The sequence below is a fragment of the Curcuma longa genome, chromosome 4, assembly GCF_044706935.1.
Source record: "Curcuma longa cultivar G26 ecotype Majalengka, Jawa Barat chromosome 4, ITB_CL_G26_1.1, whole genome shotgun sequence".
Classification (NCBI taxonomy): Eukaryota; Viridiplantae; Streptophyta; class Magnoliopsida; order Zingiberales; family Zingiberaceae; genus Curcuma; species Curcuma longa.
The window spans coordinates 2,105,843-2,123,723 of record NC_133864.1 but is presented as its reverse complement, the minus strand read 5'-3'; the positions used below and the strand labels follow the sequence as shown (position 1 = coordinate 2,123,723).

General features: G+C 40.7%; 1 protein-coding gene across 1 annotated transcript; it reads left to right on the top strand.

The window, feature by feature from the left end:
* The first annotated feature begins 2,172 nt into the window (after positions 1–2,172).
* On the top strand, positions 2,173–3,033 carry LOC141826355 (ethylene-responsive transcription factor ERN1-like). The gene has a single exon (XM_074713595.1). The coding sequence runs from the start codon at positions 2,173–2,175 to the stop codon at positions 3,031–3,033; it is 861 nt and encodes a 286-aa protein (XP_074569696.1).
* The last annotated feature ends 14,848 nt before the right edge of the window (positions 3,034–17,881 follow it).

The following is a 17,881-nucleotide window of genomic DNA, read 5'->3' as shown; positions in this document are numbered from 1 at the left end:
GGTTAAGTGACCTGATGTTGGTAGAAAAAAACAAAAGGAAATTCTAAAATGGTTTCTTTATTACTTCCCCAAAACAGAATCTTTCATTCCACACCATCACCCAAATCAAACCAAATATGATATGTTAAAACGATGCAAAAATGTCCCACAGTTACTTAGAAGAAGTATATTTTTCAAAAATAAAAATAAAAAACAAGCCAAAACAAATAATGAGACTTACACCAAAACAAGAAGTTTCAAAATAACCGGATTGTAGTTCCAAAAGAAATAATGTGCTTAAGGTAATAAGATTAAAAGAAAACATTGAAGGAAATAAACAATAGACCACAGTATTCAAAACTTCATAATTGTTAAATAACTAGGAAATATTGATCTTCGTGGAAAAAAACTCACCCTGGATGGTAAGGTTCCTGCTGACCAACCAAATATTATCAAAGAAGGTTCACTGGTGGTATCGCGCCTAGAGAGGGCTCGCGGCGGCGGAGAAGAGGTCGCGCGAGGAGAGGAGGGGAGGCAGAGAGGGGCTCGCGGCGGCGGAGAAGAGGTCGCGCGAGGAGAGGAGGGAGGGAGAGAGAGGGCTCGCGGCGGCGAAGAGAAAGGAGGAGATCGAGGCAGCGGCGGAGGAGAGGGTTAGGGCGGGGAGGAGAGGGTTAGGGCAGCGGCGGCGAAGAGAAAGGAGGTCAGATCGCGCGCGATTAGGGTTTCTGCAGAGAGGTCTGCGGGGTTTTGTTTCCTTCCGCTGGCCACGCGCACGCAAAGGACGCTGATGTGGCGTCCACGTCAGATGTTGCCCAGCAGACGCCCACGAGATGTCGCCCAGGTGAACTTTTCTGTATATATATATATATATATATATATATATATATATATATATATATATATATATATATATATATATAAAGGTTGTATACATTTGCTAATTCTTCCTCGTTGTCATTTACTTTCTGTCTTGTTCTACATTGTCTCGTAGCACCCCAAAGCTCTAAAATGCCGCCAAGTGGCAGACTGTCGTGCACCCATGACTTTGCCTTGTACGAGTTCCACTAAATCTCATTGTTGTTAAAGTGTATCGCAATTTTGATTTTAAAATTGTTAATTAAAATCTATGTTTTTTCACTTTTATTTATACATTAATTGTAAAAATATCCATCTTATTGAAAATATTTCATATATTAATTCGTTATAATAATATTATTACGGAGAATGAAATGAATAATAAATTTATATTGAATTTAATTTGCTAGCCGGATTAATTAGAAATGATTGAAAAATAAGAAAGAAATTTTAAAAACCATGAAAAGTTATATATAAAATTTAAATTCAATTAGTAAATAGGTTTGAATCATTATATATTTCAAAACGTAATCCAAATATTTATATCTTTACATGCAAGCACATCAGTCGAATCTTAAATGAACAATTAGCAACTTAATTAACCTTAAAGCTAGCTAATCTAACCTCAAACCACCAAGTGAATCAACCGAATATGCTCATCATCATCATCAAATTCCACAACTTTGTAATTATATTTAATGTCAAATATCTTTTAAAATATAACAACAGACATGTCGAGCACAACCTTAACTTATCAATTAGCATGGAAATAAACTCCTCCTCGTTGGAAACTCAGCCATTAAGATAAACCCTACCACCTCCAATAAACAAACAATTAGAAGACAACAACTCCATGACAAACACCTTCAATAAACAATGAAAACGTTAGTTTCCATTTTGTTTTATATAAGGTAATTTTTAAATTAGAACCTTTATATTTTGTGTTGTCTCAATTTTATTTTTATAATTTAAAAAATTATTAAAGTTATCCTAAATCTATAAGAACAATGCTTTTATAGTAGATTTGACCTTATCTCCTTCCATAAATAACAAAGATCGTTTTGATCATTTATGTTTTTTTTTCATGTCTCGGGTACAAAATGGTTATTGAATTAGGATCAAAAGTTCATGAAGAACATTTGAACTCATTTTGCAAAACTAGTAAGTCAATTTTAGCAATAAAAATAATAATAAGGGCTAAAAAGAAATAAACACAAATGACAAAATCTGATGTGGACCCCACTGCCCCTTTCCCCTTAAATAAACGCCCACCCCAACCTCTGCTCCTCCCTCGCTTTCTCCTCCCAAACTGACACCCGGAATTAAGACCACCAAGCCATGGAGTTCCATTTCCAACAGAATCCCCCAAGGAAACACCAGTACCAGCTGCCAGCGGCCTCTAAGACCAAGTCCGCCAAGGCCAAGGCCAAGACCACCAAGTTCGTCGGCGTCCGGCAGCGCCCGTCGGGGCGGTGGGTAGCGGAGATCAAGGACACCACCCAGAAGATCCGTATGTGGCTCGGCACCTTCGAGACCGCCGAGGAGGCCGCCCGCGCCTACGACGCTGCCGCTTGCCTCCTCCGAGGGGCTAACACCCGCACCAACTTCTCCTCCTCCTCCTCCTCCTCCTCCTCTGCTGCCGCCGCCGACTCCCCCCTCGCCTCCCGCGTCCGCAACCTCCTTAACCTCAAGAAGCAGAGCAAGAACAGAGCACCGCCCAAAACCAACATCAATCCTCACCCTCCCGGAGCAAAAACAACTCCTCATCCAGCTCCTGTTCCTCCTCCTCCTCCTCCCTGCATTAATTTCAATCCCTGCTCATCTACGTCTACCTCGGCCGATTCAAAAATCTGTAGCAGCAGCAGCAGCAATACCAGCGCCGATGTTCCCTACCATGAGAGCAAGCAGCAAGATGGCAACTTGGGCGAGGAGCTGGACCTGGTGTGGCCCTCCTTGGCGCCGCTGCTGCAGGAGCCCTCCTCGTGGGCCCTCGACTGCGGCGAGCTGCTTCTGCCGCCACGGGCGGCGTCGGAGGAGATGGCGGAGCTGGATAGGATGAAGGTGGAGCGCCAGTTCTCGGCGTCGCTCTACGCCATGAACGGAGTGCAGGAGTACTTGGACATGGTGCAGGTGGATCCCTTGCCTTTAGAAGCTCTTTGGGATCTCCCTCCGCCATGGCACTTGTCTTGCCGGATTTGATGTGCTCAGAAACAGACCGGTGATTTCCCTATCGAACCGGTTCAACATCAAGACGAGCCGAACCAATCGTCCTAGTTGAAAACACTGTGATTAAGAGGATGCAGCTGTGCAGAAGAAGAGTTCCTTGCAGCAGAGAGCTTGGTTGTAACTTGGCATTGAATTGGTTCCTTCCTGTCCTATTTTGTAAAGCTCTCTTTGTTTCTTCGAGTGAGATTTTTGCTGGTGTACAATCTTTAAATAAGGAAGCTGTTCAAGATTAATAGCAAATAGAGAAACAATTTGGATGAAGGAGAAAACTCTTGATCCAATTGATGGAGTGTGTGTCATGACCCGGAGATCTCGATCCCTATATGGAAGTTAGCCTCCTTGTTCGGGCAATATTCATTCCTGCATCAAAATTCATAAATAATATCCAACAAGGGTATACAGATTGTACGAACATAAATATGTAATACTTTATTCAATGATGTAGACAATGTTCAACCCCAAAACCTGACTTAACCATACCATAACATGACTGACAACTGACCTCGTGTAGATAATGAAATGAATAATGCCGAAATAACAAAATGTATAAGTAGTCAACTATGCAAATAAAACAAACTTAATGGACTCTATAGAAATCGTCTCCATAACTATGATTGAGTATCTCTGAATAATCGTCCAACTTTATTGATCAAACCTCAAAAATCACCTCAAGTCTGCAAATCTAGAGGTCAAAGGAAAATGAAAAGTGAGCACAAAGTACAAAGTGGAGATACAAAAGACGTACATGAAAATATTATTAAAGAGGACAACATCATCAATTCTCATTTATCTTTTCCATGTCATTCGTCTTTTATTTTCTTTTTTAATTAATATTCTCAGTTTCCATTATTATCTTATTTGATTCGATCCCACAATATAATTTCTTGAGTGGGTAAACGACATACAATCTACTAATTTAGAATGTGTCATTTAGGAAAAGGGGAACAACTTACATTCCACTTAATACAAACACATCATGTATAAATGAAATAATATTAAAGTGAGCGACCTGCAATCCACTTGAAAAAGATACATCATATAATCGAGTGAACGACCTGCAATCCACTCATAATGAAATTACATCGTAAGTATGCATTTATACATACATAGCTCGGGTGAATGATCCACAATTCACACAAAAGAGATGTATCGTATATGTAAGGAGTAAACGACTTGCAATCCACCCAAAAGAGATGTATCGTATATTCAAGAAGTGAACGACCAACAATCCACTCAATATGAAATACATTATGTGAATGGATATATACAAACGCATACATAGAGTAAACGACCCGCATTTCACCTGAAAAATACCTCACATAACAAAATAGGATGAACGACCTGCAATCCACCCTGTGAAAAAAATTTTATTTCAATTTGATCAAAATTTATGTATGCGCAGAAATACTAGAAGATTCCTTTCAAGCTGCGGGGCAGAGCACATTGAGTCGAAGCTCTCTCATATGATTATATGGCTTGCTTCAGTTATATTCATCTACTCTTTATTTCCTCATAATAATTCATGTTGTTTTTTTAAAGTTTCACGATCAAACTTTTGGACAACCAACAATAGATCGTATATGAAAAGACAAGCAAATATGAATGATGAAATCAAATTATAAGGGTATATATATAGAACCATACAACATATTTTTATCTTCTAACGGAATGAAATTATTGATATTTATTATCATGAAAAAAATTTTAAGTTGATTTATAATAGGAAGTTGCATGTGAAATAACATCTTAGATCAAACAAGAATGATATTTTCATAGGTTGGAATCCGAATAAAATCAACAACAGTTTATAAGCTACAGGTAATTGATTTGCATCCAATAATATAAAAGAAAATAGTGCATCCTATAATATGAAAGAAAGTAGCAACACGAAGAGCTAAGGAAATTTGGACTGTTGTTTGATTCTGAATCCATAGAACGATTAAGATAAAGGGAATCTAATTAAATTATTTATTCATGTACTAATGGAGATCAAAAGAGATCAAGCAAGAAAACTCCACCTCAATTAAATATCCACTCACGCTTGGACTATTGGCAGTGCTGCGATGACGTGCGATGGTGACGGTGACGATGTGTAAAATACCAAAAATGGTAGGGGGTTGAATTGTAAATAACCCTAATTGGTTAACAAGGATTAGAGACTTAATTATTCATAGGGGCTAGATTAATTAGGGATTGGTGGTTAATTTAGGTAATTAAAACCTAATTAAAAATATTTCCCTAAAGCCAATTTAAACCAAACCCCATTTAAGCCTAATTGGGTCAACCCTGAAACCTAACTTTAACAACCCAAATTGAAGCATATTTAAGATAAAGGGTAATGGATTCGGGTCGGGTTAAACCCGAACCCGTTAAGAAAACCTTAAGCCGCGACATTTTCCTCTGTTCGCTATCGACTTCCCCTGCTTCTCCTCCTTTTTCCCCGATTGCATGACCGCGTTCGTCTACAGCCGGTGCCGAGGTCAAGGGGAGAGCCGGCGATCAAGAGCTCGGCTGTAGGGGCTTGTATCTCGCCGGGGTTTGGCTGGAAGTGCGTCAGGTGGCGATGGCAATCGACGCGAAGCAACGGAGGTGAGAGCGGAGGGATCGATTGGTAAGTGACATTTCTTGGTTTCGTTGGAATTCCTCGGATCTTTGGGTGTTGCTTTCCGATTCTGATGGAGCGTATAGCTTGATTTGCTGGAATCCGATCGAAGGGGTGACGGTGGGTTTCGGCAGCGAACGGGTGGAATCGGAGCTGACAGATATTGATCGGGGCAGAGCTTGTTCCTAGGGCAAGGTTTCTGGTTTTGAAGTAAGCATTCAAGAAGTTGTGAGGTTTTGTAGAGATTTCTTTTGGATTTCATTCAGTTTTCTGAATTGGGTTGAATTTACAGATTGATCAGTGGGATCCTCTGTGTTCGATCGCGAGGGAGAAGTTGGGTCTCGATCACAACAAGCTTGATTAGGGCTTTGGATCTAAGGTAAGTAGACTTGATTTTTAGTTAGTTCTTGACTGGAAATCGATTAAGATTTGTTGTTGGATTTCGGTCAGATGATCAGAATGTTGAATTACTGTTCTATTAAATTCGGTTAGGGTTAAAGTTGATACAGTGCAGAGGTTGATGGTTTACCATGGTTGATGGAGTTAGGGGTTAGGTTGATTAATTTACTGTGGGATTTGGTTGTAACCAAAGGGATTGTGAAATTAATTAGTTTAATTGAGATTTCTTTTGTTGAATATGTCTTGATTAGTAATTAGGTTAGGTTGAGTTGGATCAATGAAATTGTATTAGATCATTAACTTGAGTTTAAGCTAACTTGTATCAAGTTGACTTGATCAGTTGGTTTAGATTCAGTTGAAGATCAATTGAAATGAGATTTACTTGTGTTTATTTAGCATGAGTTAATTGGATAGGTTGGATTTAATTAGGGTTAGCTTGGATCCGGACGTGACCATTGGCACGAATCTTGTTGGTTGGGGTTAGCTCCGGTTGAACATAGTGATCTATTTTAGGATTTATTCTTGTTGGGCTTCTATTAAGAAACCAATAAGAGAATGAATTTAGTTGATTTGGGTTAATTATGATTGAGTTAAATTAACCTTAGAACTAGCTAGGGGTTTCTTTGATGGAAATTAATATAATATCGTATTTAGTGAGTGTTGTTTGTTTTAAATGGCAGGACTTTGATTTGTCGATCCTGCTACACACGGAGTTTCGTATATCGACGTGCGTTACATCAAGTGGGTACCCTGTACTTGGTCACTACAGGACTCCATGTTTAGTGCATGATCTATTGTTTCCTGCTTATCCTGTTATTATTCATGTTGCTTGTGATATACCTTGTGGATATTCTTATTTCATATGTTGTTTGATACTTGCCAGTTGATCTTGCTATGATCTATTACCATCATGTTGTTATTCTTGTTACCTATGTCATTTACCAGTTGATACATTGTGTTATTCGTTGCTTGATACATGCTGTTTGACCTTTGATTAATCTATCCATTGATAGTACAGTCTCAAGTTGGTATCGTTGACCTATGTTGACTTATCTTGATTCCTGTTGAACATCCTGATTAGTTGTAGCTATTATATGTTGGGATGATCATCATAGCATCTACATGCTAGAAGTAGGTGTGGTGTTCCTTGTTGTTGTTACCTCTCACTGCCTGTGTGGGTGAGAGCATTATAGCACTGCCTGTGTGGGTGCTACGCATTGCCTGTGTGGGTGCGATCATTATAGCACTGCCTGTGTTGGTGCTATGCACTGCCTGTGTGGGTGCGACACACTGCCTGTGTGGGTGCGATCATCTTAGCACTGCCTGTGTGGGTGCAATCATTTTAGCACTGCCTGTATGGGTGCTACCATGCATTTGCTGTTATATTATACTGTATTGTTATTTACAGCATCTTGGTGTGTGACTGTTGCACTTGTATGATATATGACTGTTGCACTTATATGATATATGACTGTTGCATTGTATGACATGACATGCATTGCATGAATGCGCATGATTCCTATACTTGTTACACAGTATTGATCTTTTCCTTAGGTATCACTTGTAGAGACTGTATACCTTTTGTTATCTCAGTTGATATATCATGTTTTATTCCCATGATTCCTGTTACCTGTTGACTAGTATTTACCTTTCCTTTATATATTCATGTTGGAGACTGTATACACTTGTATTCTTGCTAATATATCTTTACATGCACTTCTATCCTGTATTCCATTGAGTATCTAATACTCACTACCCAGACCCTGGGGTTGCTTTATTTTCTCCCCAAGTAGCATATAAGAGTTACTAGGAGCTTGGAGATTTGCCCGGCTGCTACCATCTCACAGCAGGAGATTTCGTATGGTTTGTGTTGTATGGATTTCCTATTGTATTCAGTCTGATTGTATATGGATTTTGGATATGTGGTTTCTTTTAGACTTATAGATTCGAACTGATGTTGGTGTTTGAGTAGATGTGTTTCTCGTTGTGTTTTCCCCTGTGGTGGTTTTCTCATGATGAGTTGTTATATCATGCATGTGATAGTTTACTGTTGTGGTCGTGTGGGCCTTACTCTTGTAGTGTAGTATTGTTTATGCACTTGTGATGTAAGGATGATGGACGTGTAGTCTTTATTGTGGCTGTGTTGGCCTTTTGTACATATGTATTCAGGGAAATATCATTGTTACAGGAGAGATGCTGCCGAAATTTTTCGGACGGTCTCTCGGAACGTAACAAATTTAGTGGTATTAGAGCATGTTAGGTTCTTTGGATTTTCGTTGCATTCGTGGTTTATCTGATACCAATTTAGTGGTATTAGAGCTTAGATTCGTTTCTTTAGATTTTCGTTGCATTCGTGGTCTATCTGATAGATTTATCAAATTTTTGGTCTATCTGATACCAATTTAGTGGTATTAGAACTTAGGTTGTGAAGTTCATTTTTTTGTTTCTGTCAGATTTGTCGTTGGATTTATTGTTGTATTTATAGTCTTCCGGATTTATCGATGCATTTGTAGATTTATCTGATACCAATTATTTAGTATCAGAGCATTAGGTTTTAGGGTCTATAGTAGACTAAGCATTAGGTTCTTTAGGATTTTCGCCGTATTAGTTTTAGGGTTTAGGTTTAGTTTCTTTTAGATTTATCGTCGTATTGGGTTTATCGAATTTTGTTTACTCGATCCAAGTTGTGAGATGGACAGACAACGACATGAATTCTCTAAGCAGTTGTAAGTAAAATTTCTAGTACATTTATTATTGTTTCTAAGAATTTATAGTAGTTATATATTACCAGGTGATATTATGGCTCCTGGAAATCGAGGACGAGGTCGACCACCGAGATGACCCGTTACATCAATAGAGCCGGTGGTTTTCGAGCATGTTATGGACAGTCAGGAGATACCCTTGACAGATCCGGTATCGGCTACAGCTAATAAGACTGTGGACAAGAGCCGGATACCATCACTAGCAAAGTCTGTTAGGGACCGATTGACTCTATTCCATGGGGGACCTGACCCATGACTTGCTCGTTCATGGTTGGAGAGTTTAACTGATACTTTTGCGTATATCTCTTGCACTGAAGCAAGAAGGTTGAGTTACCAGTGTACCACCTTCGTGATCGGGCTGTCACGTGGTGGAAGACTTAGAGGACTGTACTCGGAGAGCGAGACTTGTCTTGGTTATTCTTTAGAGAGGCTTTCAAGAGGCATTATTTTTCAGCAGTGTTCTGTCAGGAACGACATCAGGAGTTTCTGAGCCTTAAGCAGGGCGACCACTCTGTTACTGACTATCATACAGAGTTTTCGAGACTTGCGGAGTTCTGCCCACATTTGGTAGCCCAAGACAGTGATCGGGTGTTCCAGTTCACTCAGGGACTGGCTGCATATATTAGGCTGAAGATGTCTAGTTGTCTGATCAGCACATACAGAGAGGCATTGGATCGTGCTCTGATTATTGAGTCGACGCAGCAGCAGGTGACTCGTGAGAGAGACGTAGAAAAGTCGAAGGGTCAAAGTTCACAAACTTCTGGTCAGAAGAGACTAGCTCAGGGATCCGAGACACGGGATTCTTCTAGACGACAGAGGGGTAAACGACCTGTGGGATCTTCGCGGGGGTCCCAGTGGAACCATAAGGATAAGCTAGATTATTTTTGAGAAAAATTAGGAGAATTCCTATGATTAGATCTTGTAGTCTGGCGGTATCTTTACCTTCGGGTGAAGTGCTAACTACAAATCGGGAGATTAAGGGAAGTCTATTAGATTTCGACGGTCATACCCTTATGGTAGATTTCAAGTGCTGGATATGATAGAGTTTGATATCATTCTTGATATGGACTGATTAGCCACTTATCATGCTACGATGAATTGTCGAGCTGGAGTGGTTACCTTCCGACTTGCGGATCAACCCGCATGGGAATTCGTGGGTACTGAGAGTGATGCAATATCCATTATTTCGGCAATACAGGTATAGAGGATGTTAGACGGTGGAACGACATAAAGAGAGATATCGCAGACTTTGTTGCGAGGTGTTTAGTTTGTCAGCAGGTGCAGGTTGAACATCAGAGACCAGCAGGGTTACTTCAAGAGATCACAGTACCTGAGTGGAAGCAGGATCATATCATGATGGGTTTCGTTACTGGCTTACCCAAGACCCGGAAGGGTCATGATGCAATTTGGGTAATCGTTGATCAGTTAACCAAATCTGCACATTTCCTTCCGATACGTTTGACTGATTCACTGGATCGGTTGACGGATTTGTACTGCAGAAAGATTATTAGATTACACAGAGTTTGTGTATAATAACAGCTATCATTCTACTATTCAAATGGCTCCATTTGAGACATTGTATGATAGACCTTGTCGATCTCCAGTGTTGTGGGAGGAGGTTGGCGAGCGACAGATGTTGGGTCCGCAGGCTATTCCGCAAGATGCTGAGCTTGTGTGAGTTATCAGACATCGTATGTCAGAGGCTCAGGATCGACAGAAGAGTTAAGTGGATCGGAGACGTCGGCCACTGGAGTTCTCGATTGGAGAGCATGTGTTTCTACGTGTATCACCCACGAAAGGGGTGAAGAGGTTCGGGTTAAGAGGGAAGTTGGCTCCGCGATATATCGAACCGTTTGAGATATTGGAGCGGATTGGTAAAGTTGCATATCTCCTGGCTTTGCTGCCGACACTTGCGAGTGTTCATAGTGTATTTCATATTTTTATATTGCGAAAATACGTACCTCATCCTTCGCATATTCTGAGGGAAGTACCTGTTCCTCTCTAGCCAGATGCATCATATGAGGAGATTTCGGTGCGGATTCTTGGTCGGAAGGAGCGACAGTTGCTAAACAAAACCATTCGACTTGTGAAAGTCAGATGACAACATCATACGGATGAGGAGACTACTTGGGAGTTGGAGGACACCATCCGAGCTCAATACCCTTATTTATTTGCTTGAGGTATGAGTTGATTATTATGATATTTCTGTACTGTAGTATAAAGATAATAAATTTGAAAATTAAAATTTTATTAGTAGGGGAGAATGTAAAATACCGAAAATGATAGGGGGTTGAATTGTAAATAATCCTAATTGATTAACAAGGATTAGAGACTTAATTATTCATAGGGACTAGATTAATTAGGGATTGGTGGTTAATTTAGGTAATTAAAACCTAATTAAAATATTTTCTTAAAGCCAATTTAAACCAAGCCCCATTTAAGCCTAATTGGGCCAACCCTAAAGCCTAACTTTAACAGCCCAAATTGAAGCCTATTTAAGATAAAGGGTAATGGATTCGGGTCGCGTTAAACCTGAACCCATTAAGAAAACCTAGGGGTGGGAAAAAATACCGAATTTTCGGTATACCGCACATACCATACCGATATTTACCGTCCATATCAAAAATTTCGGTATACCAAAAAATTCGGTACGGTATTATACCGTACCGAAATTTTCGGTATCGGTAACGGTACGCAATTATTATTGTTCGGTATTTCGGTATAGCAACATTTTCGGTATAATACCGTACCGAAATTATCAGTATACCAAAATTTTCAATATTTTCGGTGTAATATACTAAAAATTCGGTATTTTGGTATTTCGGTATACCGAAAATACCGAAATTCCGGTATACCGAATTTTCGGTATGGTAACGGTATAGATTTTTTTATGCCGAAATTTTCGGTACGGTATACGGTATCGTATACAAAATTCGGTATACCGTACCGAACCAGCCCTAAGAAAACCTTAAGCCGTGACATTTTCCTCTATTCGTGATTGACTTCCCCTGCTTCTCCTCTTTTTTCCCCGATCGCGTGATCGTGTTCGTCTGCAGCCGGTGCCGAGGTCAAGGGGAGAGTCGGCAATCAATAGCTCGGCTGTAGGGGCTTGTATCTCGTCGGGATTTGGCTGGAAGGGCGTCAGGTGGCGACGGCGATCGACGCAAAGCAACGGAGGTGAGAGCGAAGGGATCGATCGGTAAGTGACATTTCTTGGTTTCGTCAGAATTCCTCGGATCTTTGGGTGTTGCTTTCCGATTCTGATGGAGCGTACAACTTGATTTGCTGGAATCCGATCGAAGGGGTGACAGTGGGTTTCGACAGCGAAGGGGTGGAATCGGAGCTGACGGATATTGATCGGGGCAGAGCTTGTTCCTAGGGCAAGGGTTTCTGGTTTTGAGGTAAGCATTCAAGAAGTTGTGAGATTTTGTAGAGATTTCTTTTGGATTTCGTTCAGTTTTCTGAATTGGGTTGAATTTACAGATCGATCAGTGGGATCCTCTGTGTTCGACTGCGAGGGAGAAGTTGGCAACAACAAGCTTGATTAGGGCTTTGGATATGAGGTAAGTAGACTTGATTTTTGGTTAGTTCTTGACTGGAAACCGATTTAGATTTGTTGTTGTTGGATTTCGGTCAGATGATCAGAATGTTGAATTACTGTTCTATTAAATTCGATTAGGGTAAAAGTTGATACAGTGCGGAGGTTGATAGTTTACCATGGTTGATGGAGTTAGGGGGTTAGGTTGATTAATTTACTGTGGGATTTGGTTGTAACCAAAGGGATTGTGAAATTGATTAGTTTAATTGGGATTTCTTTTGTTGAATATGTCTTGATTAGTAATTAGGTTAGGTTGAGTTGGATCAATGAAATTGTATTTGATCATTAACTTGAGTTTAAATTAACTTGTATCAAGTTGGCTTGATCAGTTGGTTTAGATTCAGTTGAAGATCAATTGGAATGAGATTAACTTGTGTTTATTTAGCATGAGTTAATTGGATAGGTTGGATTTAATTAGGGTTAGCTTGGATCCGGACGTGACCATTGGCACGAATCTTGTTGGTTGGGGTTAGATCCGGTTGAACATAGTGATCTATTTTAGGATTTATTCTAGTTGGGCTTCTGTTAGGAAACCAATAAGAGAATGAATTTAGTTGAGTTGGGTTAATTATGATTGGGTTAAATTAACCTTAGAACTAGCTAGGGGTTTCTTTGATGGAAATTAATATAATATCGTATTTAGTGAGTGTTGTTTGTTTTAAATGGCATGACTTTCATTTGTCGATCATGTTATACATGGAGTTTCGTATATCGATGTGCATTACATCAGATGGGTACCCTGTACTTGGTCACTATAGGACTCCATGTTTAGTGCATGATCTATTATTTCCGGCTTATTCTGTTGTTATTCATGTTGCTTGTGATATACCTTGTGGATATTCTTGTTTCATATGTTGCTTGATACTTGCCAGTTGATCTTGCTATGATCTATTACCATCATGTTGTTATTCTTGTTACCTATGTCATTTACCAGTTGATACATTGTGTTATTCGTTGCTTGATATATGTTGTTTGTGTTAGGTTCGTCCCGGTGCAATGCACATATTTACACGTTTCGCAAACGTACGCAACAGAAATAAACAGATAATTAAACTAATTATTATTATACAACACACGCATGCATAAGCAAGAAATAACAAGTACAAGGCATGCCAGGAAATTAAAATTTTCTGAATAACAATTATTCTACGTGCACAAATAGAATTTGCAGAATAAAAGATTACTCTACGCGTACCTCGTGGATGACGTTTGAACAATGTTGAATCAATCGAGCGGTCCTCGTCGGAGTCCCACCTCTACTGGTGATCCACGCCAAGCTCCCGTCTGGATGACTTCAAAAGTCGCGAGTCACGTCATCGTCTTCGGTACTAGTCGATGATCGACAACGATCGAATCGAGAGAAGCCTTATTTCAGAAACCACACAACGTTTCGCGATCAATTTCCGGGCTTTCTAACTATCACCGAGAATCATATTCTCAATGTAGTTTTGGATGACCAACCTTTTGACCACCAAATTAGGACAAACAACCGGAGGCTTTTTCCGATAATGATGGAATAATTGTCTAGAACCTTCACAAGCTTCAAACGACAATAAATCATAGTAACAACATGATAACATAACCCTCGCATCCAAGAACTACTTATGGTGTCGGAAACAATTTTTGACCATCGAAGAAGTTCTGACAACAACTTCGAAGAACTCCTTTCTAACTACCAATCGATAGCGGCTCCACGCCTACAAACCGTTTGACATTGGAACCCCAATCCGGTCAAGCAATGAAAGAAGAAAAACCACAAATCTCTCTCTGCCGCCAATCACCACAACCAACAACAGCAGCAAGCCACCATAATCCGGCCACCACAACCATGCGCCGCTGCCCTACGATCGGAATAAACAAGGCGCTTGAGAGAGGCTATCCCAGCGACATTCACGGAGGAAGAACCCAATCAACATTGGGCCTGTGTTGGGAGTAGTTCTGCCGGCAAACAGTGAGCAGTGAAGATCAACGTCGTGCTTTCTCGCCGGCGTGTGGCGTTGGGCTAACAAGCGGCGCCGGTGGAAGGACCTTTCTCGCGCGAGCAGAGAAACCCCTGATCCTTGGGTTTTGATCAATCTCCGGCGAGCGAGGGCGACGCCGCATAGCAGGAGAAGAACGAACCTCCGCCGTATCCTCTACTCTGTCGCGGTGTGTTTACAGGGAAGAAGAAAGGGAAGGGGCAGAGAGGAACACCGCTAGGGTTACCATCTTCCCGCCCGACGGTCGACTTCATCCTCCCTTAAATCGAGATCGGCGACTTAGGTTTTCTCCACCACCTCACAAGCGGCGGCAGAGTGAAGAAGAAGAGGGAGGGGGCGTCCAACACGGGGAGGAGAAGCCACAAGTCGCGATTGAGGGTTTTGAGAAGGCTACAGTGTTTTTAAACCCGAAAACCCAAATCAAACCCAATTGAACCGGAGAAAATCAGGCTAAATCGAACCGGGCTTTAGGGTTACTGTAGTAATCCGAATTTGTTTTGGTTCGTTTGGTTCGCTAACCAAATGAACTTCGATTCGACCCAAATTGATTTTGTTTGTTTCGTCTTCTCAAGATAAAGCCCCTCATCACTTCCGTTTTATCAAAACCTCTTCCATCATGAACCAAATCGAGTTGGTTCAATTTGATTCAAAACTGAAATATTCAACTTACTAACCAAGCGAACTCTGATTTGAACAAAATTAGTTTCGTTCATTTCGTCTTCGTAAGATGAGTTCCATCATATTGTCCTTTGTCTGGTCTAACCAGGTTTTATTTCTCTCGTTCTGAGAATCCAATTCTCAAACTCGTTTTAAGTCCATCGGAGAACTTGTTGTTCGTGTGACCAATAGGTTCTCGGTTATGTTGGTCGTCCATAATTAACCATCAATTACGAAACGATCATGAGTGACACCTAGTAGTACATCATGATTCTCAATTGATTGGAAAATCAATGATTGATTCTAGAACAGTTCTAAACCCTTCAGCAGCTACAATTAATCGTGTCTCATTCCTTTCACTGTCTTATACCCACTTGGTTCAAGACATGGTCTATGTGTCTGTCCCCACTAGGCTGACTACGTCACACCTAGCCCAAGCTATTTTCTTGTCCCGTGGATTCAAGTTACTTGTACATGTATCCAAGAGTACCATACTCTTAACATGTAATGCTTTGGCCAAAAATTTTAGTAACAATCCTGACAAGCGACCACAAGGTATACGTCTCCTTTTCCAAGGAGCGGTGAATCCTCTGTGGGCTATTCAAACACCTTCGGGCACTTCGTCTTATACCTAATCATCTCGGGTCCACACCTCCTCGAAGATGCTTGTTTAAGATGTCAAAGTATAAGCCTCCGTGACCAAGGTGACTTGAATACCGCAAGTCAAAGGAAACTCGCACTTAAGCTGCACTGAGATCTTCATTGACATATATATCGAACCATATGAAGTCTCAAAGCAGGTCACTCCAATGAACTGGTTACCTTTAACCAGCATCCACGTTTAACTCTCAACATCCAATGTCGACAGCAGTGAGATCAGTGTTGGTGCGGGAAGCATCCGACGATCGAACCTAAGTTTTGATTATGGCAAAGGGATTCAAAGTTAAGTTCATTTGTGATCTAACGGTTTGAATAAGTTTGCAGGAAAGTCGGTGGTAACCCTATGCAGAAAGTCTTGGTGGGTCGAGTGCTTCAGGCAAAAAGTCCTAGGGGGTGGTAACCCTAGGTGGAAAGTCCTGGTGTCACGAACCAGGTGGAAGACTGGACCAGCCGGGAAGCGGAAGTCCAGCAGAAAGTCCGGGAGCATCGAGCACCGAGCAAAAGTCCAGTCGATCTGGAGGATCGTACTGGCATCAGGTAATCTCTCCTGAGGAGAGTAGGTGAGGACGCGTTCTCCGGAAGAGGGAACTGTAGGCGTCGGTTCGACCTAGAATTTTCGGTTGGAAATTCGAAGTCAGAATCGGACAGTTTGAAGACTGTCAAACCTATTTTTCTTATATATTATCTATTGTGTTCTAACTTTCTTTTGCAGGAAACTAACATTTAATTGGTGGAAAATTAAATGGATCAAATGAGGTGGTTAACATTTAATTGGTGGAGAATTAAATGGATCAAATGAGGTGGCTAATATTTAATCGGTGGAGAACTAAATGGATAAAATGAGGTGGCTAACACTTGATTGGTGGAGAGCATTTGATCACTTTTGGTCAAAGAATTAATACCATGCTTTGTGGATCTTGATAAAAGTTGCAAAAGCAATTAAAGTGGGCAGCCTCAACGTGTAGGAGAAAGGGTATTTAAAGAGGGCAGCATCAACGTATACAAGGTGTGATTTTAGAAAAAAAAAAAAGAAAAAGAAGAAAGTGCTTCCTTGCTCTCCAACGTGATTGTGCTTCCCTGCTTCTCCAACGTGCTGCCTCAAAGACCATCAGAGTTCTTCATTAATTGTTGGTATAATTCTTGTATAAAGATTTTTTTTAATATTATAATTGTTGCCCATCGAAAGCGATCAACGATCGCGGGCCTTGGCGTAGGAGTCGCTCAAGGCTCCGAACCAAGTAAATCTTGGTGTCCCTGTATCTTGTTTATTTTTATTCCGCTGCGTTTGTTTTACTCGTACGATTTCGAAACGAACGAAAAAGCCGCGAGCGCTATTCACCCCCCCTCTAGCGCTTTCGATCCAACAATCAGCTGCTTGGTTAACCAAGGAGTTCAAAACGTGCTAGTCTCGACAGAATCGATGACGTCCGTGCTCATCAATTCCTCGACTAGGGATAATTCCAATACATTCATAATTACACATGTAGATATTCTCACGAGTTGTGATCCAATCACAAATTCTCTCATGCTATGAATCGTATTGCGGACATTCAATATTCGAGTTTAAGATCCACTCAAACACATACGGAATGTGCACTCAAATAGTGAATTGGTATTTATCCAATAAATAGTATAACCGTAAGGCGATTGTCTTAGGACACCTCTCAAATTTAACAGTTTGACCTTTGGTTAATCTATCCATTGATAGTACAGTCTCAAGTTGGTATCGTTGACCTATGTTGACTCATCTTGATTCCTGTTTGACGTGCTGATTAATTGTAGCTATTATATGTTGGGATGATCATCATAACATCTACATGCTAGAAGTAAGTGTGCTGTTGCTTGTTGTTGTTACCTTTCACTGCCTGTGTGGGTGAGAGCATTATAGCACTGCCTGTGTGGGTGCTACGCACTGGTTGTGTGGGTACGATCATTATAGCACTGCTTGTGTGGGTGTGACGTACTACCTGTGTGGGTATGATCATCTTAGCACTGCCTGTGTGGGTGCAATCATTTTAGCACTACCTGTGTGGGTGCAATCATTATAGCACTGCCTGTGTGGGTGCTACCATGCATTTACTGTTATATTATATTGTATTATTGTTTGCAGCATCTTGGTGTGTGACTGTTGCATTTGTATGATATATGACTGCTGCACTTGTAT